Source organism: Nyctereutes procyonoides, unplaced genomic scaffold (genome assembly GCF_905146905.1).
Source record: "Nyctereutes procyonoides isolate TBG_1078 unplaced genomic scaffold, NYPRO_anot_genome, whole genome shotgun sequence".
Classification (NCBI taxonomy): Eukaryota; Metazoa; Chordata; class Mammalia; order Carnivora; family Canidae; genus Nyctereutes; species Nyctereutes procyonoides.
The window spans coordinates 50,020,390-50,045,328 of record NW_026575047.1 but is presented as its reverse complement, the minus strand read 5'-3'; the positions used below and the strand labels follow the sequence as shown (position 1 = coordinate 50,045,328).

The following is a 24,939-nucleotide window of genomic DNA, read 5'->3' as shown; positions in this document are numbered from 1 at the left end:
ATAGAGGAAACATCCCTTGGTCATTAGAATTACTCATTCAGGAGTCAACAGTGTGTCCCTGAATTTGGCCCTTTGAAGCATCCACACATCTGGTGTGTTTGAAGCCTGGGAGGCCTTCATGCTCTGGGATTTCTAAGAAGAGCCTCTCTAGCTGCTGTCTGGGCTTTCTTTGTGCTCCATGCTCACTTCCTCTTCCCTTTCCATTCCCTTCCCTTCTCTGTGGAGAATCAGATTGTTCCCATGGAGATGCCAACCAGTGCCCCTTCCCCAACTGTAGGGCACCCAGAAGGTCTGAGCTTAAATTCTGGTTCTGCCAATAACAGATGAGACTTGGGGCAAGTGCCTGAAGTTCTATGAGCCTCAGTTTCTTTCCTTCTGCAATGGGCCTGCTGATATAGCAAAGCCATGAGATGGTGGAAAGAACTAGGTTCAGGAGAGCTCCAAGTGCATGCCTGGCATGAGGCAGGTCCTCAGTAGGTGTTAGTTCCTGCAGTCATTGACATCGTGCTTCCCACCCTCTTCCTGGCACATGCAGGAGCTCAGTTCATGCTACTTTCTTCCTGGTTCCACTTCACGGTGGGAGAGCTATTATTATGCCACTTGCCATTTGAAGTCCAAATCAGCAAGGACCATATTTGCCATTTAACCAGGTGGTACATTTACAGTGACATTTTCTTTGTACTTGTGGTTTTTCTCACTAAAATTTGAAATTTTTCTTTTGTGTTCAGAAATAGATCACGTTCTTTTTCTGGGATTTCTTTTCTTTTCCTTCTTGTGCAATTAAAGGCAAGTACTCTCGTTTGCATATCACTGGAGTAATTCTGAGATAAGACTTCAACATTTCAGTTTGATTCTTCACTAGGATTCAAAAACCCTGTTGTCCCAATGCCCAGTGTCTCATGGATTACAAACATGACAAGTAATTTTACCAGAGACAATTTGATGGCCCTTCGCTCAGTACAAGTAAATTGTGTTGCTTAATGTCCAAGGAAATTTATTCCTTGAATTTGCTCTGTAGCCTTACCACTTTGTGGCACAGATAGAGACACAAATGAGCATTTTAGAAAGGAGAGCAGCCCTTTCTCCTAGGAAGGAAAACAGAAGAGTCCCTGGAAGAAAAAGGTTATATCATTGAGTGGAAAATCAGAATCTGACAAAGAAGCAATAGTTTAGGATTATAAAGCAAGTCTGTCATCAAATGTAATTATGTGACATCTTCTAGAGACATGGAAAATGGAAGAAATTTTTAAAAATGAGTGGGAGTATTATGTTGAAAAACATTATTGAGTAATAGCTCCAGGGGCCTGGTAAATAGCATCCCCAAGGCATCTTACCGGGTACTTTTTTCCCCTGTGAATTGGTACTTTCAATATTTTCCCCCTTAATAAGTGGCAAAACTACTTTATTTCCTCTGGCAGTGGGGCAGTGCTACCAAGTAAATAAGAGTCAACATGCTCTTGTTTATTTCACCAGCTTTGAAAACCACGTATACATGACCTTTGGTCTGGGATGCCTGGGTGGCTCAGCGCTTGAGCATCTGCCTTCGGTTCAGGGCGTGATCCCGGGGTCCTGGGATCAAGTCCTGCATGGAGCTCCCTGCATAGAGCCTGCATCTCTCTCTTCCTTTATCTCTGCCTCTCTCTGTGTGTGTCTCTCATTTTTAATTTTATTTATTTATTCATAAGAGACACAGAGAGAAAGAGAGGCACAGACACAGGCAGAGGGAGAAGCAGGCTCCATGCAGCAAGCCCAACGTGGGACTCGATCCCCAGTCTCTAGGACCATACGCTGGGCCGAAGGCAGTGCTAAACTGCTGAGCCACCTGGCCTGCCCTAAATAAAATCTTTAAAAAAGGAAAAATGACCTTTGGTCTACACAGTATATATTTTCTTGATAAACTGTAAGACTTGATAATTTGTAAACTGCTTCTCATTTTAAATGAATAAAGGAATTAACTATTTATTTATTTATTTGGAATTAACCTTTTTTGTAAAATATTTTATTTATTCATGAGAGACACAGAGAGAGAGGCAGAGACACAGGCTGAGGGAGAAACAGGCTCCCCATGGGGAGCCCAATGTGGGACTTGATCCCAGGAACCCCAGATCATGACCTGAGCCAAAGGCAGACAGACGCTCAACCACCGAGCCACCCAGGAATCCTGGAATTAACTTTTTAAAAAACATTATTTGAGAGAGAGAGAGAGAGAGAGAGAGCGCGAGCGCGCAGGGGGAGGGGCAAAAGGAGAGGGAGAGAGAAAATCTCAAGCAGACTCCCTGCTGAGTGTGGAGCCCAACGCAGGGTTCAGTCTCACGGCCCTGAGATCATGACCTGAGCTGAAACCTAAGGGTCAGACGCTTAACCAACTAAGCCACACAGGTGCCCCAGGAATTAGCTTTTTTAAAGAGTCAAATTATAAACATATTTGAAAGCAGAGATTTCTTGGTATTTCCTTGTCACATGATTAATCAAATCAGTCATCCCTTATTGATTCTGCCTTATACAATCGCTAACACTGAGGTCCAACCTCTTTAAAGTGTGCCTCACCCTTGGATATGGGCATCCATATCCCCCCCTCCCTGCCACAGTGGCAGGACATCTTTGCTTCTGCCCTGAGAGCTGCTCCAAGCGTATCACTCGGGTGCCTTCTCTCTACCTTACAGATTTCGGTATGACAAGAGACATCTATGAGACAGACTATTACCGGAAAGGAGGCAAGGGGCTGCTGCCTGTGCGCTGGATGTCACCTGAGTCTCTCAAGGATGGAGTCTTCACCACTCACTCTGACGTCTGGTATGAGAGACTTTTCCTATAACACAAGCGTGGAGCACTCCAGCCTCCACAGATCCCATTGGCTCAGTCCCGAGGGCTTTATTTTTCTCATGTTTTCTGTTCACCATTAGCCTCTTTCCAGCTTTGGCTAAGTGTTATGTGGGTCACACTCCTGCATTTCTAAGGGTTCCTGTTGTGGGTGGGCCTGCTAAGGACCATGGGCATTTGTTGGATCTAAAGAATTTATAGGACCAACATCTCTTTCAGTCCTTAGCTGTTCACTTAAGTGGCCAGGATACCAGGAGCCAGGACATGGCAGAGAACATCACCTCTCCCCTGCCTGCCTGCTCTCATTTTATCTTTCCCAACAGATGTGTGTTTGTGTGTGTGTGTGTGTGTACCTCATCTAATTAAAACTTGAGATTGCAGACATTACTCTATTTAGACTGAAAGATTATAAGTCTGGATGTATTTTCTTGTTGGACCTATCTGCTGTCTGTCCTTTTTCAATGGGCACCATCATTGACCTGTGTTGACACAGGGATGGTATAGAAAGCAGAATATCTCCCTTAATAAATGTACCTTGGGGTAGAAAGCTTACCAGCTGAGGAATGCAGAGGACTCTGAGGAGTGCCATTTATTGTGATTCATCACCAACACTGCAGAGAGGAGGTCAGGTTCTCAAATACAACCGAGGTCCTTGGCAGGCTGAGACCCTGGCACATCTACCCTCTGGCTCTCACAGTTTTCTACCTTCTGGCACGTCAACCAGTTTCTTGGCTGTCCTCTCAGGAGATCCCACTGCTGGTGTGTTACAGAAATGGTAGTTGTTTACTCCTACTGTCTGGATGAGACATAGAGGAGGTATTTAAATAGTGACCGACATCATTTTTTTTTTTTTAAGCTCGTGAACCTTTCACGGTTCAAGGGCCTTGGATCTTACTTTGAAGACAGGTGCAAATTGGAAATAGCATTTGAATATGACCCAGCAGAGTGCAGTGACTTCTCGAGTTCACGTATGAGATTTGTTTTGCAATCAGCCTGTCCAACATAGTTACCTCTTTGCTGTCAAATCAAAGTGCTCACCATCATTTTTGTTTTAGAGATGATGGGGAGACAACAGGCCTGGGTCTGTTCATGTGTCTGATTATTCTAGCCGCCATGCCTCCAAAAACTCTGAGGTCAGCTTACAGTATGATAACGTAGAAAAAAACTGTGAGAGAAAAAAAAAAAACTGTGAGAGCCAGGGAAAATGAGGGGCAGAATGAGAGGATAAAACTGGAGTTATTAATATCTCCAGGCTAATTTTTCCCCAAAGTGTAGTTAGCAACGACTGCAACAAGCAGCAACAAAGGGACATATAGGGTATTCCATGCCAGTTTTCTCCCACATGACAGCATAGACATTATCAATCAATAATATGTGTATATATATAAACAAGAGTGGGTATTTGGTATTCATTCCAGTCAATATTCAGGCATTAAGGGTGCTTTAGATTTTTTTTTAACATGGCCTTTGAGGTTAATGTAGGGTAGGCCAGCCAGGACACTGGCAAATAGAGAAGGTCTCTCAGCTGCCTAGGATCTAAAGCTTTCCCTGTCAAAGGAACAGAAATTATTTTAGATTATATTCAATGGCATGGTCATTCCTAAACAGTTGAAAATCTAGAAATAGTTGCAAAGAGTTTTATTTGACTTTGTAAAACAGACCCCAGAATCTTAGGTTTGGGAGATATCTCTATGGTCACATCCAGCCCCCAAGTCCCATCCACAGCATCTTTGGCAGCTGGTTGTTGAGCTTTCACTCACATTTCCAGGGACTGCTTACTCCCTCCCTCATGAAAACAGACCACCCTACTTCTGAAGATATCTTTGTTCTTTGTGAGTCTTGCTCATGCTGTGCTTATGTTGCCCTCCTGGTGACATCCGTTGGGCCTTCTCTGTGACACATTTGTATACCCTGCTCTATTTTGACAAGACACCTTGGAGTCACATGGAAATGGTATCTGTTCTCTAGTTTGGACATTTCCACTTCTTCTGTCCTTTGAGATTCTATTCCCAGGCCCTTGGGCACCATGTTTGCTCCCCCTACAGCTCCCCTGGTACTGTGTCCCTGTCAGTGGTTCCTTTGGGTTAGAAGACACTAGCGTGCCCTCCAGGCCTGAAGGAACCCAAGCACAGAAGTAGGGAGATGGAACCCATAGTGTGTTCCCTTCTTGTGCATCTGAGTCATTCTACAATAGTCTTTATTTCTTGACTCACTAAGGTTTCCAAACTGCCACAAATATCCAGAACTGATTGCACCCCACTTAAAATCAAAATCATTTGCTTCTTTAGTAGCTAATTATGTTAGCAGGGAACACAGATATCTCTGTAGGTCTTGATTTGCTGCTGGGTGGGACACTGACATGATCCTGTATTGGTGCACAGAGGCATAGTTACTGAACGTGGACCCCAGGCAGCACTTGTATTGACATGGGAGACTCACAACAAGTTGTACCATTTCTGGGGAAATCCATGCTTGTAATCAGAATAGATGTCACACAAAGGCATTTGTCCAGTGTTTAAAGATGGAATGTATCTACAAAATTCATGCCTTGGTTTTCTGTGAAGGTATTTGTACCAGTGCCTCATTGCAAATTTCCTACTTTGAAAAACATAGTAGTTTTGCATATTTCTTAGCATCCCTGACTGGCTGTGTGGCCTTGGTCAAACCATGGGACAGCTCTGGGCTTTGGTTGCTCCATCTGTGAGGTGAAGTCTATTTAGGAATGTCTACACTCCCTATGAGATCTGCAGTGGCTTGATAAATGTTTAAATGGCTCCTGTGACAACTAGTGGTGCCACGAGGCCTGGCCTCTTGGTGTTGGGTAGACATAGTTCAGTCTCCATACATTGGACTTCATACAGCTGGTCACATCCCATGAGGAATGATCAGACTCCAGCATTAAGTGGCCCTCGCTGACAAGTGACATTGACATCACACAAGAGTCACCCCAGGGAAAGCATTTATGGAGAGCTGGGCCTGTTACCTGCTATGTTGTTTCATGGGTATAATCACGAGTACCTGGTGAGACCCAGGAAATGGTTGTGTACAAGAACAGGGTGATCAGAGACACACTCCCTGTCCTTGAGGGATAAAGTCTTATGGAGAAGAGGCAGGGATCCTGACAGGTTAGAGTCATGGAAGGCTGGCCAGAAGAGATGGGGTTGTGGGACACCCTAAAGTACAAATTGTCACCTGTGGAGCAATAAGGATATGGGTTCCTGGCAGTAGGAATGCTGGGGAAGCCATGGTGGCAGGATGCACTTGGTGCTTGTGGAAGATGGTGGGATCTCCTTGAGAGAGGAGGCTAGGGTAGAGAGAGACCAAGTAAGGCCTCCGATGTTGTGTGAGGTACTTGGGCCTGATCCTGGAGGTTCTACAAAGACATGTAAAGCTTTTGAAGAAAGAGTGACACAGGAATGTGACCTAGCGCTGTCATTTACAAAGATCATGTTCACTAGAGTGTAATGCTGTACAGAGTAAAGTGTTGGCCAAAGCAGAGGAGTGCTCTGGGCCCAACGAGGACCATGGGCACTGCGGTGGACTCTGAGGAGGCAGAGGCATGGATGGCCTCGGGTTGACTGCTCATGTTAGGCCAGAAGAGCAGGACTGTGTGAGGCAGATGTCAGGTTGAGACTCGTGAAGTGTATGGATAGCCAAGTACCCGGGAGCTTGAGCCAGAGTAGTTGGGGCTGAAGGAGTCCATGTGGGAGCCAGAGTGAGAACGGACTTCTGGAGAGCAGCTGGCACCCCTAAGAGAGCCCATGGGGTGCAAGTGGGTCTGGGAGGAAACTGTGTTCTCAGATGATCCCTCAGGCCAGGCCTGCAGTCAGTAAGAACAGCAGGCTTGTCATGTCTAGATCTACACCGCCTTATGGATGCAACGGTGAGGAGCAGTAGCCTCCGGGGCGAGCTGCTTACCTGACCAGGCCTGCTTCTGGAGGCCCACCACCATAGCCAATGGAGGAGCCAGCGGCCCCAAGCCCAGGCCTCTGAAGGCCATGCTAGGCCTCCGGCTCTTTGGCTTTTCTAGGTCTCTTGTACAACATAAAGGCTATTTCTTGGTCACCAGAAATTTAAAAGGACTTTGGGTGGGTCCATCCTCAGCTAAGATCCTATTTGTGTCTAACATCTACTCTTGGTACCCATTTGCACAGAAACCTTCTGTTCATGGCCAAGTAGCTCTAGCTGAACCTGTGAATAAAACGTTTTGGTACAGAGTCTGAGGCCCTCCTGCTGCAGGCTCCCAGCCAGGATCCGAGAGCTCTCAGCGGGAAGTGCCGGCCCCAGAATTTTCGGTGCGGCTGTGCCAGCACCCATGGCTTTCCACAGTCCTGTCAGAAGCCCCTCAGGCCGTTTGCTGCTGCCGAGCCTGCTTTATTCTGCTGAAATGAACCGAACATAAAGGCAAATAGACCGAAGAAAATTTGTACAAGGTGGCAGTGTGTGTTGGGAAGGCACCTTTAGTTGGCAGATTACAACACTGCCTTTCTAAACAGTATCTGCCTAAAATTTCTGTGTGCGTTCCTGTGTGTTTTAATTTGTTTTCCAGTAGTTGGATCTTGTAAACTAGCAGGCAGGAGTGCGTGCATGGCACAGTAGCTCACAGCTCCCCTTCCTGAATGTACTCCTCAGAACTTTGCCCCACAGCTCAACCCTGCTTGAGGACGCCTGGCTGTTCAGGAGCCCTGTCACCAGCTGGTGCTGCCCGCCTCACTCTCCATGCCATGAGGCTAAGCCCTCCACAGGCCAGCAGCTCCCAGCCCCCGTGGCCTTCTCTTCCCACCAGCCCCACTGGACCTGGGAGATCCCCGTGGAACTTCCCAGTACCCCAGACCAGTGACATCAGAACTGCAGTCAGTCATCAGTGTGTTTTAAAAACTCTCCTCTGCAGCCAGCATCGAGAGCTCCTTGGGTATTTGATTGTCCCAGGATGGATTTGAGGCCACTGCCCCACTGTCCCAGCAGGGGTCTGGGGATCTGCCCTTGATTAGAGAATGAAGCACATTTGGGAGACAGTCCTGCTGGGCCTGTGGCTTTGGTGAGGCCCTGAACTCAGCTTGCCTGGGCTTCCCAGGAGAGAGATTAGGTGCTTCCTTGTCATTGAGGGGACCCTGCAAACTCCCTCCACTTCAGCTTCCTCCACTGTGCCCCAGGGCTGCTTCTCCCCTGCAGGAAACATGAGCAGCAACAGATGAAGATGGAGGTTCATGTGTAGCCGGGGCCGGGCTCACACACAGCAGGCAGCTGCTCAGCACCCGGGCAAGGGGACGCTGGGAAGGAGAGGGCCGTGTGATCTGCCCTTCCCTTCCTGAGCCCTCACATTCCCTCTCTTACCATAGGTCCTTTGGGGTCGTTCTCTGGGAGATCGCCACGCTGGCTGAGCAGCCATACCAGGGCTTGTCCAACGAGCAAGTCCTTCGCTTCGTTATGGAGGGCGGCCTTCTGGACAAGCCGGACAACTGCCCCGACATGCTGTACGTATTTCCTGGGCCCCCTCCACCCGGGCTCACCCTCTGAGTTCCCTGATCAGTGACCCAGGGGGTCAGTGGTCCTGAGAACCTGTGTCTCTGGCCCGGCAGGTGCCGTGATGGCTGGTGGGCCGTTTAGAAGAGGGTCATCCTGATGGAAGAAACCTGTGCCTTTGGGGAGCTACCTCAGTTTCCCCTCACTTCTCTTTTAGTTTAACAGTCAGCACTGCGGTTTCTCAGGCCACACATCTCTGTGAAGTATTTAACCAAAGCAATCCTTACCCATCTTGTCCATGCAAAGTTTTAAAAGGTGGGGGGAGGCGGCAACAGTAGAACTGAGTGCTCTGAAGCCCAAATTCCAGAGCCTGTTGCCACCACCACAGGCCTGAGAGAATGCTCTAGTCTGTGTACACAGTGTGATGGCGGCACTCCTGGCACGCCATGTAGGGCACACCTCAGACCTCTTGCCCCACGCCACTGCCGCTACCGCCACCATGGTCCTCTCAGGTCTCTTCTTTGTTGAGTGTTTGCAAAAGTCATAAAGCATGGGAGCCACATGCTCTCTGGGGCTTCCTCCAGGGACTCATGGGCTACTTGGCCCTCAGTTCAGCTCACCTCCCTGCAGACACAGCGTGGGGCACACACAGCGTGGGGCACTGGCAGATCCATCACTTCACTTCACTTCTTAACAAAAACAAGCTTCTTGTTCCTGAGATTTGTCCAATCCTGGCAGAGCGTTCCCGATGCCCCCCCCCCCCGCCCCCTGTCAGCAGAGGTCGGAGGGCCTCACTGTCTGTCAGAGGAGGGTGTGAAGGTGTTCTTTCTGTGGTTGGGCCACTGGGTCCCAGAGGGTTGAAGGGAGGCTACCACTAGTAGTACCTTGGGACCAATTCAGGGATTTTCCACAAGTGCTTCTCAGGATGTCTTTGGCTTCACGTGAGGAAGATCCTGGAGGAGTTGTCAAGCTGTATCTGTCTGTGGAGGAGCCCTGGATCTGCCACCTACCTGTATGCCCCAGGCCTCCAGTGCGCACTGCCTCAGGCTAGGCCTCAGGGTGTTGGGCTGGTTTGCAAATGAGTCAGATGCATGTCAGGTGGCTAGCAGGGAAACTGAGGCCTCAACCCTCATGAAAGCTTTTCTTGTCAGAATCTCTCAGCAGTTTCCTCAGGTCAGGAATCCAGACACAGGTATGCTGGCCCCCTTGTTCAGTCTCATCAGATTGACATCTGACGTAGGCTGGGGCCTCCCTCATCTGAGGCTCTGGGCCTCCCTCTTACCTGCCCTCCAGGTGGTCAGCAGGATTCAGCCCCGTGGCTGCAGGATGGGGGTCCTCCCAAAGGATGGGTCTTCTCTCCCTGGAGCAGCTTACTTCTTCAGAGCCAGCAAAAGAACCCATCTCTTTGGGGTATTTACCACTGGTTTTTGCTGACTAAGCCATATCTACCCAAGATGATCTCCCTTTTGGGTAACTCAGAGGCAACTGATGAGAAAACTAACAATGAAATCCCATCATCTTCCTTAGTCCAACCCACATCTGGTTGAGGGGCTGCACAGGGCATTTACCTCAGAAGCAAGGATCTTGGGGAGCATCTTAGGGTCTGACGACCACAGCTTGGGAAGCAGAAACCAATGTCTGTCAACAAACCAAGGTTGTGTGTTTTTCCCAAAACAACTTGTCATGACCCGAAGCTGAATTCCCAAGCTCCATGTAGATATGGGAGGCTTTGTTCCCGTGGCTCTGACTGTGCAGCTGTGGGGCCCGCAGGCTGGAGGAGACTTGGTACAGCACCCCGCACTTCTGGAGTGCATTAGCTGAGCCCTGTACTCTGTAACTGCTGCTTCTGAATGTTTGCTCAGCTGAAACCTGTTCTGTCCCCTGGACAGCTTGCATGGAGTTAAGAAAGAAGACCCAAGATCACTGTAGGGAAGGCAGCGTCCTTTCACCTCTGCGTCCATTTTGGGGGCAGGGGAATCCATTGGTCATCTGAGTAGGGCTGAGAGTAGGAAATTTGCATGGTCCTAGACATGGGGCATAGAGTAGGCTCATGAGTGACAGGAAGCTCCACTTTTCCGGGGTGTGGGGTGCAGGGCAGTGCATATGGGATGCGGGAGGGTAGCTGAGACAGGTGGGGAGACAGTTTTCCCAGATCCCTCCAGAACCTTCCCAATCAGCTTCTTTAGACTTCAGGACCCAGAGATGGAAGAGACCCAGTTAGCTTCTTTAGACTTCAGGACCCAAAGATGGAAGAGCCTCAAAAGGTCATTTAGTAAAACAAACAAACAAAAGGGCAGTGCATTTTCTTGCCTAGCATGGAAACGCTCCCTCTCCTGGCCTGTACCAGTTTTTTAATGCAGTTCAACATTATCCCAAACCTAATAGTTAAAAACAACAAGAGGCATTTACCATCCCACAACGTTTCCGAAGACTGGGAACCCAAGAACAGCTTTGCCGGATGGCTCCTGCTCAGTCTCTCAGCCAAGGCTACAGTCAGCAGAAGGCTTGACTGGGGCTGAGACCCCCTTTCAAGGTGGCCTACTCATGTGGCCAAGTGCCATGCAACTGACTTCTAGAGCAGGGCTCAGCAAACTTTTCCTCTAGAAGGGCAGGGAGGAAATATTTTCAGCTCCAGGGGCCTATACAGTCGCAGTGACAGCTACTCACCCCTGTTCTAGTGCAAAAGCAATCACAGATACCACGTGAATGAGCATGGCTATGGCCCAATAAGACTTGATTTGGGGATCCGGAAATTGGAATTTCCCATAATTTTCATGTCACAAAATATTACTGTTATTTTGATTTTTTTTCAACCATTTATAAATGTAAAAACCATTCTTAGCTCGTAGGCTTTACAAAATCAGACAGTAGGCTAGATTTGGGCCATGGGCCTGTAGCTTGCCTACCCTGCCCAAGAGTAAATGATTCCAGAGCAGAGCAGAAGCCCCAATGTCCTTTATGGCCTGATCAGGAGCAGCCCTCCTGATGTGAGAGGAGATTGCAGGGGGCCTACCAGGAGGTGGGGATCACTGTGGGAGCTGGTTACCATACCCCACTGACTCCCAGATTCCCTCACAGGTGACTGTTCTCTCTGAACAGTATGGTCACTGTATTCTTGTCAGCCCATCATAAGAAAAATCTTCCTTCTGAGCAAAACTCTAACTAATGGAGCATGAGGAGTGATGCCCATTGAATTTGCATCCAGGTGTCTGGAGTGCCAGAATAGAGGTTGTGGCTGGAATCCGTGGTGTTGTAGTAGCTTAGAAATAGTCTGAGAAAGCCGGTGTGTGTTTCATTCATGTGGCTTGAGGGTGATGAGAGAAGTATTGTTTTTGAGCTTTATCTTTGACTTGGAAAAATGTTGGCCTCTGAAAAACTTGCAGGACTCCTAAAGTTGATCTACCTTCTGGTGACTGGAGTTTTGATATTAATTTAATATGCCTGGGAAGCAGCCCCCCTGCCATGGGAAAGGCAGTATACTTCCTGTTCCCAGCATTGAGTGACAAGGAAATTCACACGGAGAGGTTACCGTCAGATATTAAATGTTTAATTCACGAGGCATTTCTGCTTTGTCATCCAGAACCCCCATGGCAAACTGTTCTCCCTTCTGAGAAAATAACAAAATGAAAGGAACCTAGTTGGTTGTGTAGGGAGTGTCTGTTGTGTCCTGAGTTTATTGATGAGTTTAGGTAAAGAAGAAGTGCTCTGGGAGAGGAGTTCTTTTGTTATAGGTGATGAAAGAATGGATTCCTGTTTCTCCCAGAGGAGAAGAGAGTCACCGAGCTCTTGGGAGTTGCCCAAAAGCCCTGCTGGGCCTCCAGGTGGAAGAGAAACCACTTGGGTGGTGTGGCTCCAGGGGTCTAAACGAGCACCACCGCACCGGGAGGGTAATGTGGGGGCGCGGCGTGCAGTGGCCGCTGGAAGTCCTCAGCTCAGCATCCTTATCTTGGCGATGCCCACAAGCAGGGGAAGTGGCCACCCCAGAGTGCCCAGTAATCCCCATGCCCTCAACAGCACAGTGCACTTAGGCTTTAGAGGAAAGCCTCCATGGTCCAGAGCCACAGAGAATCCAGGCTTGCGAGTCTAAACACCGAACTCAATCTGAATTAATTTAACAAGTGGCATAAGATCAGATTTGGCTTGTGGTTCACTGGTGGTTCCACATTTCAAATTGACAACAGAGCTCATCTTATGACTCTGTACTTAGACCATGAATGTCCTTGAGTCCCTGTGGCTACGTGCTGATTGTGGACATCCCAGAGATGGGACTATAAGGCACAGCACCAGCTTTCACAAGTCCGGCGGCAAAAGGACTGGATTCTAATGCTGCAGGATAAAGCTAGAGCAAAGACCTGTATGGGTTCATAAGCCAAGAGGCCAGATCATTTTGGGGAAAACTTCTGCAATGTCACATGTCCAGACCCTGGCCATGGTGGCCCTCAGTATCCAGTGCTCGGGAAGGAATTTGAACTTCTTGCCTTGAGAGTCACCCATAGATGAGTCTGAAACAGATTCAGTAGTCTCTGGGAGGGCAGGGGTGGGGGTTGGGGGGGTTGCAGTTTTCTTTTTTTTTTTTTTCCTTTTTAAGATTTTATTTGAGGGAGAGAGAGTACTGCAGGGGAGAGGGGCAAAGAGAGAGGGATAAGCAGACTCCCTGCTGAGCATCCCATGACCCAGAGATCATGACCTGAGCTGAAGGCTGAGCCACCCAGGCACCCCTGCTTTGCAGTTTTCAAACATGCTTTTTCCTGTTGCTGACTAAAGCTCCCTCATCCCTAGTAATCCTGTGCTGGTTTTGTGGGAATTGGGTACTTGAATAGAATCCAGTCAGGAATGGCCGTTCCTGCCTGGTGAACCTTGCGACCATGGGCTGTCCCGTGGTACCTGGGCCCTGCATTTGATATGGGTCCTAAGGCAGAGTGGCCTGGGGTGAGGGGTCATGCAGGCCTGCTGTCGCACTGCCAACCCCAGCAGAGAAGTGGCTCATGAGACAGTCAGGCAGAGGAGGGGCACACCAAGCCCCTTGGGGTCTTTCTGGAATCTGGTCTTTGTTGGGACAGTGGCCACATGGACCAAGGTTGGGCCGCCTCTCATACCTTGGCTTCTGCTCCCAGCCTGTGCACATGACAACAGGGCCAAGTAGGGTGGCAATCCAGAGGCCCCTCTGTATGCAGGTTGGGAGGGGGTGGGCCTCACACTGCCCCCTGGGATTCTTCCCCCCCGCCCCATCTCCGTGAATTGGCTTTACCAGCTTCCCCACAGGGCAGGGCAGCAAGTAGCTCCAAGTGAGGGGCCTGCGCACCCCCTCTCCGCCCCCACAAGGGGGCATCCGGGAAAGAGCTGCACTGCCTCAACAGTGATCTAGTTGTAAAACGTGCTTTTTTTTAAAGGGGAGTTTAATCAGCCCATAAATCCTTCTAGAGTCTACTGGAAAGTTTTCTTGTGGAGATAGTGTAAACAAGGTTCTCAAATCCTACAGAGTAGAAAAGACTTCCTTTTATGGGCAGCCCTGGAAGGGCTGTGACTCGAGTGGTTTGAGAAAAGCATCACATGGCCCATGTGTTGATGTCACACCAGTCGCTCCCTGGCTGGTGGCACCTCTAGCACCCCCTCCCCCCACCCCACCCCTTACCACAGCCACCCTGAGCCAGGGCACCTCACATGTTCTTAGCCCTGGCTGCGCTGCTACTCAGGGATGAGTCAGTCAGCGGGAGAGGAAATCACAGCTGAGCCATAGAGAGGAGTTTCCTGTATTTATGGCCCGATTTATTTTTTGGTGGGGGGGGGGCGGGGGTCCTAGGCAGTGATGGGGGGTCAGGGAAGGCTTGTTGGCCATCTGCCCCCAGGCAGGAGCTGCCTGCTTATCAGTGCAAATCCCCCACAGCACTTGTGACAGAAGGAGAGGAACCCTTTTCCTAGGGTTGTTGAGGTGGAGAAAATGCCTCTTTCCCTGAGGCAGGTGGTGTTCAAAGCGCAACCCTACTCTTTCCCTGAGAACTCCATCCCACTCCACCCTCACTGCTTTGGGGACCTCAGACAACTTTTTTAATGTTTTGGTGCTTCCACTACTTCATCTACAAAGTGGGGATATATTATAAGGTGCCTACTTCTCAACTTGTGAAGATTAAAAGTAGTTCACGGCGTAAAACCCTGCCTGCCAGCCACCCAGTGGATGCACCGACCGAAGCATAGCCCTGCCATAGGACTGGTGGCATGGCCAAGGTGCAGGTGGTTTTGTCGGGAGGGGGAAAATCTAGTCAGCCTTCATATTTTGTCCAGATCTTTTTCTGCTAGAGCACAGTGGCCAATGTTTTTGGTAAAGGGCCATGCAGCTATAGGAACAGGCAGCAGCACAAGCAGAAAGCCTTGCTCCTGTTCCCACCCTCCTTCAAGGTCACCTACTATGCCCTCCACCACCTGACCCCTTCCCCCCAGGTCTTTCAAGGTAGTTAGTTAGCTTAGAAGCTTTCCCTGCAGGCTGGTTTCTGTGTCCCACAGGGCTTCTCCCCTGGCTTCTCCCCTGGGCCAGACATAAGCTAGCGGTCAGTCTAACAGGAAGCGAGAAGCCAATTTGGGGTGTTCTGTGCTTCTTAAAAATGGGGAGTTCCATTTAGCCATTTTTATTAAAAAACATCTCTCTAGCTAGAATCTCTCAAACAAAATGGAGAATAGAATTTTCTGGCGAGAACGGCAGTAGAAGGGCAGGTTCTTTTGTTTCAGGATCACAGGAGAAGGGCCACTGGCCAGTTCCTCCTCAGAACCATGGCCTCGTCCAGCTCTGTGGCCAGCCTGGATGTTTGTGCCATCACCCTCCTTTTTGCTCCCCAGGTCTCCTAAGCTGGGTCTCTCTGTCCTGTGGTTCAGTAAGAAGCACCCCTTCCTCCCCTGGCCACCCCTAGCTCAGGGCCTGAGGCCTCCAGCTCTCCAGTGGGGGGCTCCATCCCACTGCCAGGACTTGGTGGTGGTCCACTTGACACCGAGGGCTTCTCAGAGGTTGGCAGCCCTGGTGCCATCATGCCCAGCGGATGAGACCCAGCCTGGGCATCACGCTGTGTCTCTGCCTGCCCCTTGCTTGGGGGGGTGGAGGATCTCCTGCACAGGCTGGCCCTCCCTGCCTGGTGGGGCCCTGGCTGCAGGTCTTCCCTGGGACTGTCACTCAATTTAGTGCAGCCTGGGGCTATGTAGGGTTTTTGTTTTTTAAGATTTATTTGTTTTAGAGAGGGGATCCCTGGGTGGCGCAGCGGTTTGGCGCCTGCCTTTGGCCCAGGGCGCGATCCTGGAGACCCGGAATCGAATCCCACATCGGGCTCCCGGTGCATGGAGCCTGCTTCTCCCTCTGCCTGTGTCTCTGCCTCTCTCTCTCTCTAAATAAATAAATAAATAATAAAAAAAATAAAAATAAAAAAAAATATTTGTTTTAGAGAGAGTGGCAGGAGGGCCAGAGGAAGAAAGAGTGTCGGGCAGACTCCCCTGTTGGGTGCAGAACCCAATGCGGGGCTCGATCACAGGACCCTGAGATCACGACTGGAGCCGAAACCCAGCCACCCCCGCCCCCTATATCTTAGAGCTCTCACCATACAGATTGCATGTGGCCCTGGATCTGTCCTTTCTTGGAAACAAGAGTTTAGGTTTCGTCTCACAGAGGGTCAGGGTCCCAGGGGGAAGTGAGAGCAGATGGGAGAAGTGGAAGGCTGCTCGCTCGGGCCACCAGGAGGGAGAGGCAGAGGCTCCGAGCTGCTGTGCCATCAGGGTGCCCGAGTCGCGGGGGGACCGCAGCAAACATCCCATTCGCAGCCAGCCCATCTCCTGTCTGTGTGCACCATAGGTTTGAGCTGATGCGCATGTGCTGGCAGTACAACCCCAAGATGAGGCCTTCCTTCCTGGAGATCATCAGCAGCATCAAGGACGAGATGGAGCCCGGCTTCCGGGAGGTCTCCTTCTACTACAGCGAGGAGAACAAGCCGCCCGAGCCGGAGGAGCTGGACCTGGAGCCGGAGAACATGGAGAGTGTCCCCCTGGACCCGTCGGCCTCCTCGTCGTCGCTGCCTCTGCCTGACAGACTCTCAGGACACAAGGCCGAGAACGGCCCAGGCCCTGGCGTGCTGGTCCTGCGAGCCAGCTTCGATGAGAGACAGCCTTACGCGCACATGAACGGGGGCCGCAAGAACGAGCGGGCCTTGCCTCTGCCCCAGTCTTCGACCTGCTGATCCCTGGAGCCCGAATCCCGTGCAGACAGTAACGTGTGTGCACGCGGGGCGGCGGGTGGGGGGGGAGTTCTAACAATCTAGCCACAGCCTCCTGTACCTCAGTGGATCTTCAGAACTGCCAATGCTGCCCGCGGGAGACGGCTTCTCTGCAGTAAACACGTTTGGGATGTTCCTTTTTTCAATATGCAAGCAGCTTTTTATTTCCCTACCCAAACCCTTAACTGACATGGGCCTTCAAGAACCTTAATGACAACACTTAATAGCAACAGAACACTCGAGAATCGAGTCTCCTCACTCCCCGTCTCTTCTCAGACCTGTCTCCCTCCCCACCTCTCACATTTCTCTTTCTCTCTCACCTTTCTCTTTCTTTATGCTTCAAAATGGAAAAACCTTTGCCGCAAGTCCATCTGGGACGCCCTTTTGATCAGAGTAAGGAACTAACTGGCTGTCCCTCCCCGCGGCCCCACGTCACCCTGAGGACATGCCTGCCTGTCACCGTAGGTCTTTATAAACAAACATACACATGAACACATTGAGACGGATTTTTTTTAACTGCATCTCTCACCTTTTTAGGAACATACAGAATTGAAAAAGGGTCATCATTCATTCAAGGTTGTTACCATTTTAATGCTGCCAAATTCTGCCAAAACCCTTGACTTCCTCCCTCCCAGCCCCACACTAATTCCCTTGTTCCCAGAGGCATGGGGCCAGCATGGCATCTAGTCTGACTGCTGAGGCTGCAGTCCATCCGATCACCCCTGGTGTTCCTCTCCAGTCTTACATTCACGCAGGTCTAGTTGCTCCTGACTAGGTTAATATTGGGGAGAAGTGGGCAGATGGGGAGCTTCTCTCCATGAAGCCTAGGAGAGGCCAAAGCCTCCTACCCCGCACCCGCCCGCCAGCCCCCAGCAATTCTGGAGGAAACAGGCCCTGTGGAGAGTCTGGCAAACAGGCTTGAAGGGGAGGTCACGCACCTGCCAGTCTCCTGTCCCCCACCCCCCAACCGCAGCCCCCACTCCCGGCCCCCCAGGATGCAGACGGGAAGGAGTTTCCAGGGACTCAGCCCAACTGTTGGTGCAGGTTTGCAAGGAAAGAAATTCAAACACCACCACAACAGTAAGAAGAAAAGCAGTAAACAGATTCAAGCATTCTAAGCTTTGTTGACATTCTCTCTGTTACTAGGACTTCTTCATGGGTCTTACAGTTCTATGTTAGACCATGAAACATTTGCATACACATCGTCTTTAATGTCACTTTTATAACTTTTTTACGGTTCAGATATTCATCTATACGTCTGTACAGAAAAAAAAAAGCTGCTATTTTTTTTGTCCTTTATCTTTGTGGATTTAATCTATGAAAACCTTCAGGTCTACCCTTCTTCCCTTTCTGCTCACTCCAAGAAACTTCTTATGCTTTGTACTAGCGTGCGTGACTTTCTTCCTCTCTTCCCAGTAACCAATACTTCTATAACATAATTTGCCATGAACTGTTTGATGCCTTTTTATAAACACTCCCTCCCCTCCCCGCTCCCTCTACCCGTTAGCTCCGTTCTAACCCGTAGGCTCTGTGGGCACGAGGCTGGCGCAGGAAGCAGGCTGGGGGTGGTGGGCGCCCCCCCAGTGGGAAGGCCCCCCACTCCTCAGCCTGCTCCCACACAGCGCTGGAGTCTGTTACAGTGCAAGACATGATACAAACTCAGGTCAGAAAAAAAAAAGGTTAAATATTTCGCACATCCTTGTTCAGTGTTTCAAGTCACCGTTGTTGGAAAGTCTCACCTTCTCTTGCCCTCACCTTTGTTTCGGTTGTGACACACATATATCTATTTTTTTAATTCTTGGGTACAACAGCAGTTTTAGCTGCAGACACTAGGCATCTGGATTACTAGTTTTTGGGGTTTGTGGGGTTTTTTTTTTTTCATTTTTTTTTAAATGGATATTTAATCCTTCCCATCCCACGAAAAAGAGCTGCTGAGTCCAAGGGTGCAGTGGAACAGGGCTTCCGCCACCACCCTCCAGACCAACCTACCTGTCTTTAGAACCAGAAAATCCCCAGGCACCTCCTTGGCACTGCAGGAGGCGCAGGGTGTGCAGGGGCAGCCGCCTCCTCCGGGCGTCAACCAGCCTCCCACCGCCCCCCATGTCCGTGGCCAGAGGGCCAGGTCGGGGTGATTGCAGAGCCGCAGTGGCTGGGGAGCCTCTCTGCTCTCTCCCAGGGGACCAGGGCCCCAGCCTGGCCTGCTTTTCCTTGGCCAGGAATCCAAGTCTTTGGGGGCCTGGGGGTCTTGTTTTGTTTAGTTTTTAGCACTTCTCACCAGAGTGATGACAGCGCACGAGTTGCTTCTGGGATGGAAATGTTTAAATTATGAGTAAGAACAAAGCTAAAATATGAGGATTGCTAGTTGTGACTGGAGATTAAACACGAGAAAGCAAGTGCATAGTGCGTTTCTGCTTGTCTGGAGCTTCAGTCCTACAATATTCTCTAGCCTCTGTTCCATAGTTTTTTCCCTTAAAAAAAAATGAGAAAAAAGAAAAAAATTAAGAAGGTATTATATATAGGAGTTTTCTTTTAATTTATTTTGTGATATCAGTTTCAATCACTGTAAAGAAGCCCCATTATGAATTTAAATACTGAGAAAAGGGTTTTGTGTGTATGTGTGTAAGACAGGACAGTTTTTGGGTTTTTTGAGTTTTGTTTTTGGGTTTTTGTTTTGTTTTTCAAACATTTATCTACCTCACTCTTATTTTTTATATGTGTATATATACAAAAGAATACATCTCACATTTCTCAGCACCTGACAATATGCCGTTGATACTGGTAACCTCATCCACACCACAGGCCACACACACCAGGCGAGGCAGGGAGAGGCCAGGCTGTATTCCTGGGTCGAAGCAACACTAATACACCTCTCCACTTATGTCAGACAGCTTTCCTTTTTCTGGGATATCTTGTTTTGTGTTGCTTTTGTTCTTCTCCTAACTTGGTTTCCTAAGAGGTTGTGAGGTGTTAGGATTTCCTTCCTCTCGGCCTGGGGTTGGGGGGGGGGGGCTGCACTCTGCTGTCTGCTGGGAGGTGAGCAGAGGGCCAGAGCATGCAGGGGGGGAGGGGTGCTGCTGCTTGGCAGTCCCAGGCCGGCTGTCTTTAAACCAGCCTCTGTGCAGATTGAATGACAAACAGATTCTGTCATTGGAAGAGCACTCGCTTCCGTGGTTTTGAGGACTGGAAGTACTGAGGGGGGCAGGCAGGCAGTTTCTGGGTTAGGATCATACCTGGCAAGGTGCCACAGTGGCCCAGGCCTGCTCAAGGTGGGGACAGGATGTCATTGCGCTGGGTCCATCTTGTGGTGCAGCCACGTCAGTACTCTTGAGAGCTCAGTCCGCCAGGCCTCCTGCTGGAGAATGCAGAGGTTCCTGATCTGCTAGCCAGTCCCATTCAGGATGTACAGAGGAGACAAGTCCCCCTCTCTCCAGATTGTTCATCCACTTCACCCTCACCTCCTCCTCCCCCAGGGGAAAACAGAGACCAAACCTCCAGGCTGGATAGGGGGGGCCGGTGGTCGGCACCCAGCCTCCTGCTGGGGTGGTGTGCGACCCGCCGGAGCTGTGCCTTCATCCCGTCCTCCTGCTGCTCACAGGGGTGGATGGCACATGTCCCAATTCCAGCAGCTGCTCTCACAGGCACTGGTGACTCTATCTGGGAAACGTGGTGGGGGTTTTCCCAAAGTGTGGATGGCTCCTTTCAGTTCCAGTACTGCAGTGAAGCTCAGGAGCACTCTTCCTCCTGCGAGAACACTATGCTCTCTTCCCAAGGCCCCTGGCATCTTAAGGTCACTGAGAAATACTGTTGGATCAGGGTTTTCTTCTTCCACACTGTAGATGACCCCTTGGAATAGTGGCCGCTCCTCTTTTGCACATACCTACCGGTTTCCACAACTGGATTTCTACAGATCATTCAGCTGGTTATAAGGGTTTTGTTTAAACTGTCCGAGTTGTTGGTGTCCTCTTGTTTTTGTCTTCTGTAGGTGGTTTTTCTTTAAGTAGAAAGAAAACATTAATAGTGTAGTGCCCATCATAACCAATGCTTCAGAAACACTTAAATAAAAAAAATTTTTGCTTGTGTGATGGTGCAGTCATTTTACTGGACCAAACCACCCACCTTGACTATCCCAAGGCATCATCTATCCACAGTTCTAGCCTAATTTTATGCTGATTTTCCAACCTCTTCTTGATTTTTCTCTTTTGTACGCTCCAAATAATCTAATCAAGCTGAGTTGTGGCATTTTTCCATGCAACCTTCTTCTGACAGCGGCTCACACTGCTTGAAGTGACGTGAACCACTGAGGCACATCATTGAATTGATGTGAATGTTAAAACATTAGCACACACGGCCCTTCCCTGAGGCAGCAGGAGCTGGTGTATTCTGGAGACACTGTCGAACTTCAGCTGTGTGACACCCAGACTACCCCAGCTCTCTCTTTATGGGATGTCATGACATTTGACACACAATTGGGATGTGCTTCCTCCTTGGAAGATAGAAGACCGTGTTCTTGGTCAACACTGGCCTCTCCTTCCAGCATGTTTCTTGTGACTTGGGACATTTCAATGGTAGGAAAAGTGGCTTGGTAAAATTGGAAAAAAAAAAAAAAGTGGCTATTGTGGAACTACCCAACGGCAAAATGCTTGGCAGTTGCGGCGTGCTGTGGTTGGGATAACAGATTTACAAACCAAATATGATGCCAAACTCTAGGCCGGTTTGTTCCACCAAAGCCCCTTTCTCAGCAGCTCACCTCCATTGGCAGGTGGCTGCACATATGATGTGGGCTGCTGTTGCATCTTGTTGCTGGAAAGATCACACTAGCTCAGATCGGTGAGGAGTCTAGGATGCTTGGTCCCAGGTCCTCAGCTGTTACTGCTGGGTCTTCCTTGGGGGGAGCTGGTGTCAAAGGCAACTCCTTTCCAAAACATAGGCCCCCCCCTCCTGTTGACAGTAAAGCTCCACAGTATGCCTTGGCCCATTCCAGCAGTCCCACTAATGTATTTAAGGTCTGGGGTTTGTTCTTTTGTTACTGTTACTTTTGTGTTTGTTGGCTGTTTTTGTTTTTTGTTTTTTTAAATTTCCTGGGCTAAGCAGCATTGGGAGGTACGGACCAGATCCACTCTCTAAGCACCGGTTATGAAAGTCAACCTTTCTTATTCCCCTCTGACTAGTCGGTGGTACAAATGAGAATTTCAAGAGAGGATGTTGTTTAGATTGAACCTCTGTTGCCAGAGATGCTGAAGATACAGACCTTAGGCCAGAGGGTTTCATTTTGGGCCTCCAGCTTACATGACTCGTTCACTTCAAGAAAAAGCAGACTGAACACTCTTTGACAGTGGGATGATGAGGCAGTAGGAAACCACTGTTAACAGGGTCATGACATGACATGAAGCCAAGAATGGCAAGCAGAAGGGTATGGGGTTGGGAAGAAGTGTGGGCCATGTTTTGAACTTGATGGTTTCTGAAGGTATCAGACCACATCAAGTGTCAACAGTCATCCATGGGCATTTGGTTTCAACAAAGAAACTGACATCCTCCTTTGGAAACTGTTGTTGCAGAGTTCAGTGAAATCGTTCAAAGAACTCGAACTGCATTGCACCCGTCAGTTGTCAGTTCTGAGGCATGACGTTAGGGTTTTGTTTTATTTTGTTTATGCAAGAACATAATCACTCATCTGTATGTCCACGTTTGTGTGTCCACATCTTTCTGGTAAACATTGTTCTAATTAGTCACTCATTAGCGTTTTCAATAGGGCTCTTAAGTCCAGTAGATTACGGGTAGTCAGTTGACGAAGATCTGGTTTACAAGAACTAATTAAATGTTTCATTGCATTTTTGTAAGAACATAGAATAATTTTATAAAATGTTTGTAGTTTATAATTGCTGAAAATAATTTAAAGACACTTTTTTTTTCTGTGTGTGCAAATATGTGTTTGTGATCCATTTTTTTAGGACACCTGTTTACTAGCTAGCTTTACAATATGCCAAAAAAAAAAAAAAAAAAAAAAAAGGATTTTTCCTGACCCAGGCCGTGGTTCACCCTCTTTTCCCCCATGCTTTGTGCCCTAGTTTATAACAAAGGAATGATGATTTAAGAAGTAGTTCTGTATCTTCAGTATCTTGGTCTTCCAGAACCCTCTGGTTGGGATCATCTTTGGTCATTTCCCTTTGGAGTGTAGCTACTTTAACAGAGAGAACCTCATTGGCCAAGGACACAGCAAAGGTGTTGCAGCTCAGCAGTGCGTTTGGCACTCCTGAGCATCTGGTTTGGTTGGTTTGGTGGTTCCCATTGTCGTGCAATGCCCAGAGAGGGAAGGACTTGATGGCACAACTAACGGTTTCACAGTGATCACAGCATACATACAAACTTATCACATGAATGATGGTAATTCTGGTGCACACAGGTCGTTTGCTTACATGCCTCATATTGTGATTAGCGCTTTGTTATAACAAGGAAGAAACCCTATTTATTTTATTTAAGGCAGAACACTGAAGACACATTTTTCTAGTCCAAAACAAGTCCTTTTCAATAAAAACTACACACATGAAAATGTGTTTCAGTTGAACTCCATTTCCTCTAACTCCCAATGGATTATTGGCCATGTCTACACTTCTCCACAAAAATCTCTATCATTAGAAACATCTGGATGCTTTGCACTACATGGGAGAAAGGTCCAGAAACATTTTTGTTTTCAACTGTTCAGTCAGATGTTTGGCGTAGCATAGACACATCCACAGGTGGAATAGATGCTTGGCAAAAACACCTGTCTGCTTTCTAAGCCAGTGAGGTTGAGGTGAGAGGTTTGCCAGAGTATGTCTACCTCTGGGACAAAAAACAAACAAACAAAAAAAAAACTCAAACCAGAAGGCGCAATGGAATGGATGCATCGCAAATAATGCATTTTCTGAGTTTTCTTGTTTAAAAAACGTTTTTTAAAAAAGTAAAAAAAAAAAAAAAAGTAATAACATGGCCAATTTGTTACATAAAATGACTTTCTGTGTATAAATTATTCCTAAAAAAAAAATTCCTCTGTTTATATAAAAAAAATCAGTAGATGAAAAAAATTTCAAAATGTTTTTGTATATTCTGTTGTAAGAATTTATTCCTGTTACTGCGATATACTCTGGATTCTTTACATTATGGGGAAAAAAAAGAAACTTTGTCTATTTTGAATGGCTGAAGCTAAGGCAACTTTAGTTTCTCTTACTCTGCTTTTTTCTAGTAGTTAAAGTACTACATGGTTTAAGTTAAATAAAAGAATTCTGTATGCATTTTTGGTCTCTGATTTCGTTCCTCTCCCTTTCTGGAAGGATCACCACGCTTCTGAGGCAGGGAAGCTGAGCTACGTGTGGCATGTGTGTTCACACATGTCGCTTGGAGGTGTTCTGTGTGAAGGCTTTGCTTTATTTCTGACAGCTGAACCTTCTCAGCATGCAAATTGCTGGGGAAGACAAGGAAGCTATTCTGTTTCTCACTCCATTAAATCAGCTAGAAGAAAATTTGAATACATAAAATATAGAAATCTGTTTTTGACTGATTTGGAGACTTTTCCTCTATCTTCCACTGACAAGTCAGGCCAGGGCAGGTTTGCTGTAGGTGACTCTGGGACAAAGGACTTAAACTTCACATTTCCTGTCCTGGCTGGTACCTCACAGCCACCATACCTACTCAGGACGCAGGGGAGAAGCAAGTAAGCAAGCACACAGAGGACGTGGCTCGCTGGAGGTGTTCAGAAGGTTACCTTCTAGCTGATGATCTTGGCCTGTCCCCGGGCCTCTACCATCCAGGCATCTTTTTTTTTCCCCCAGGGGAATGGCCATAGTAAAAAATGTGAATATATGTTCAAAGGAAACAAGCTGTAAGTGTTGTGGAATCACACCAGAAATGTATAGACACATCAGAAGGGCAAGCTGATCATTTCACTGAACTTTGATCATAGGAAACTCTACTCCAGGAACAAAGCCAGGCCACCATATAAAAAGTCTAAAGAGCCAGGTGGAGGTGGGAGACAGAAATCAAAGGCCACAGTTATTTAAGATCTAGTGAGTCTCACAATTATTTGGATCTAAAGACAAAAGGCCTTTCTCAGAGGATTCTCTCAAGCCCTTGGTGTTGCCCTGGGGTTTTTGTTCACCATTGTCACGGAGTGGCTGGCAGTCAATGGTCAAAGTAGCTCAAGGCTCATTCCAAGGTACATATGAGCAAGCCTATGAGCGGCCAGCAAGGGGGACCCAGGAGTCCATCGTGGGCTCCTATGTGCCCAGGCAGGTAAACCTGTGCTTTCAGCTAGCTGCGGCACCCTGGCCACCTGTCCTCAGCCCCAGGCAGCAGCAGTCTCTTCTCTGGGTAAAGGTGCTGAGTCTTCACAAGTGCTAACACCTCCTCTACCATGCCAATTTTTTTTTTAATTTTTATT

General features: G+C 48.5%; 1 protein-coding gene across 1 annotated transcript in view; it reads left to right on the top strand.

The window, feature by feature from the left end:
- IGF1R (insulin like growth factor 1 receptor) overlaps positions 1-17,976 on the top strand; it is a 299,635-nt gene extending 281,659 nt beyond the window's left edge. The window contains exons 19-21 of the mRNA XM_055326274.1: positions 2,664-2,793; positions 8,160-8,294; positions 16,109-17,976. Of these exons, the coding sequence (XP_055182249.1) occupies positions 2,664-2,793; positions 8,160-8,294; positions 16,109-16,490 (647 nt within the window). The 3' untranslated portion in view covers positions 16,491-17,976. The remainder of the gene's footprint in view (positions 1-2,663; positions 2,794-8,159; positions 8,295-16,108) is intronic.
- Positions 17,977-24,939: the final 6,963 nt, after the last annotated feature.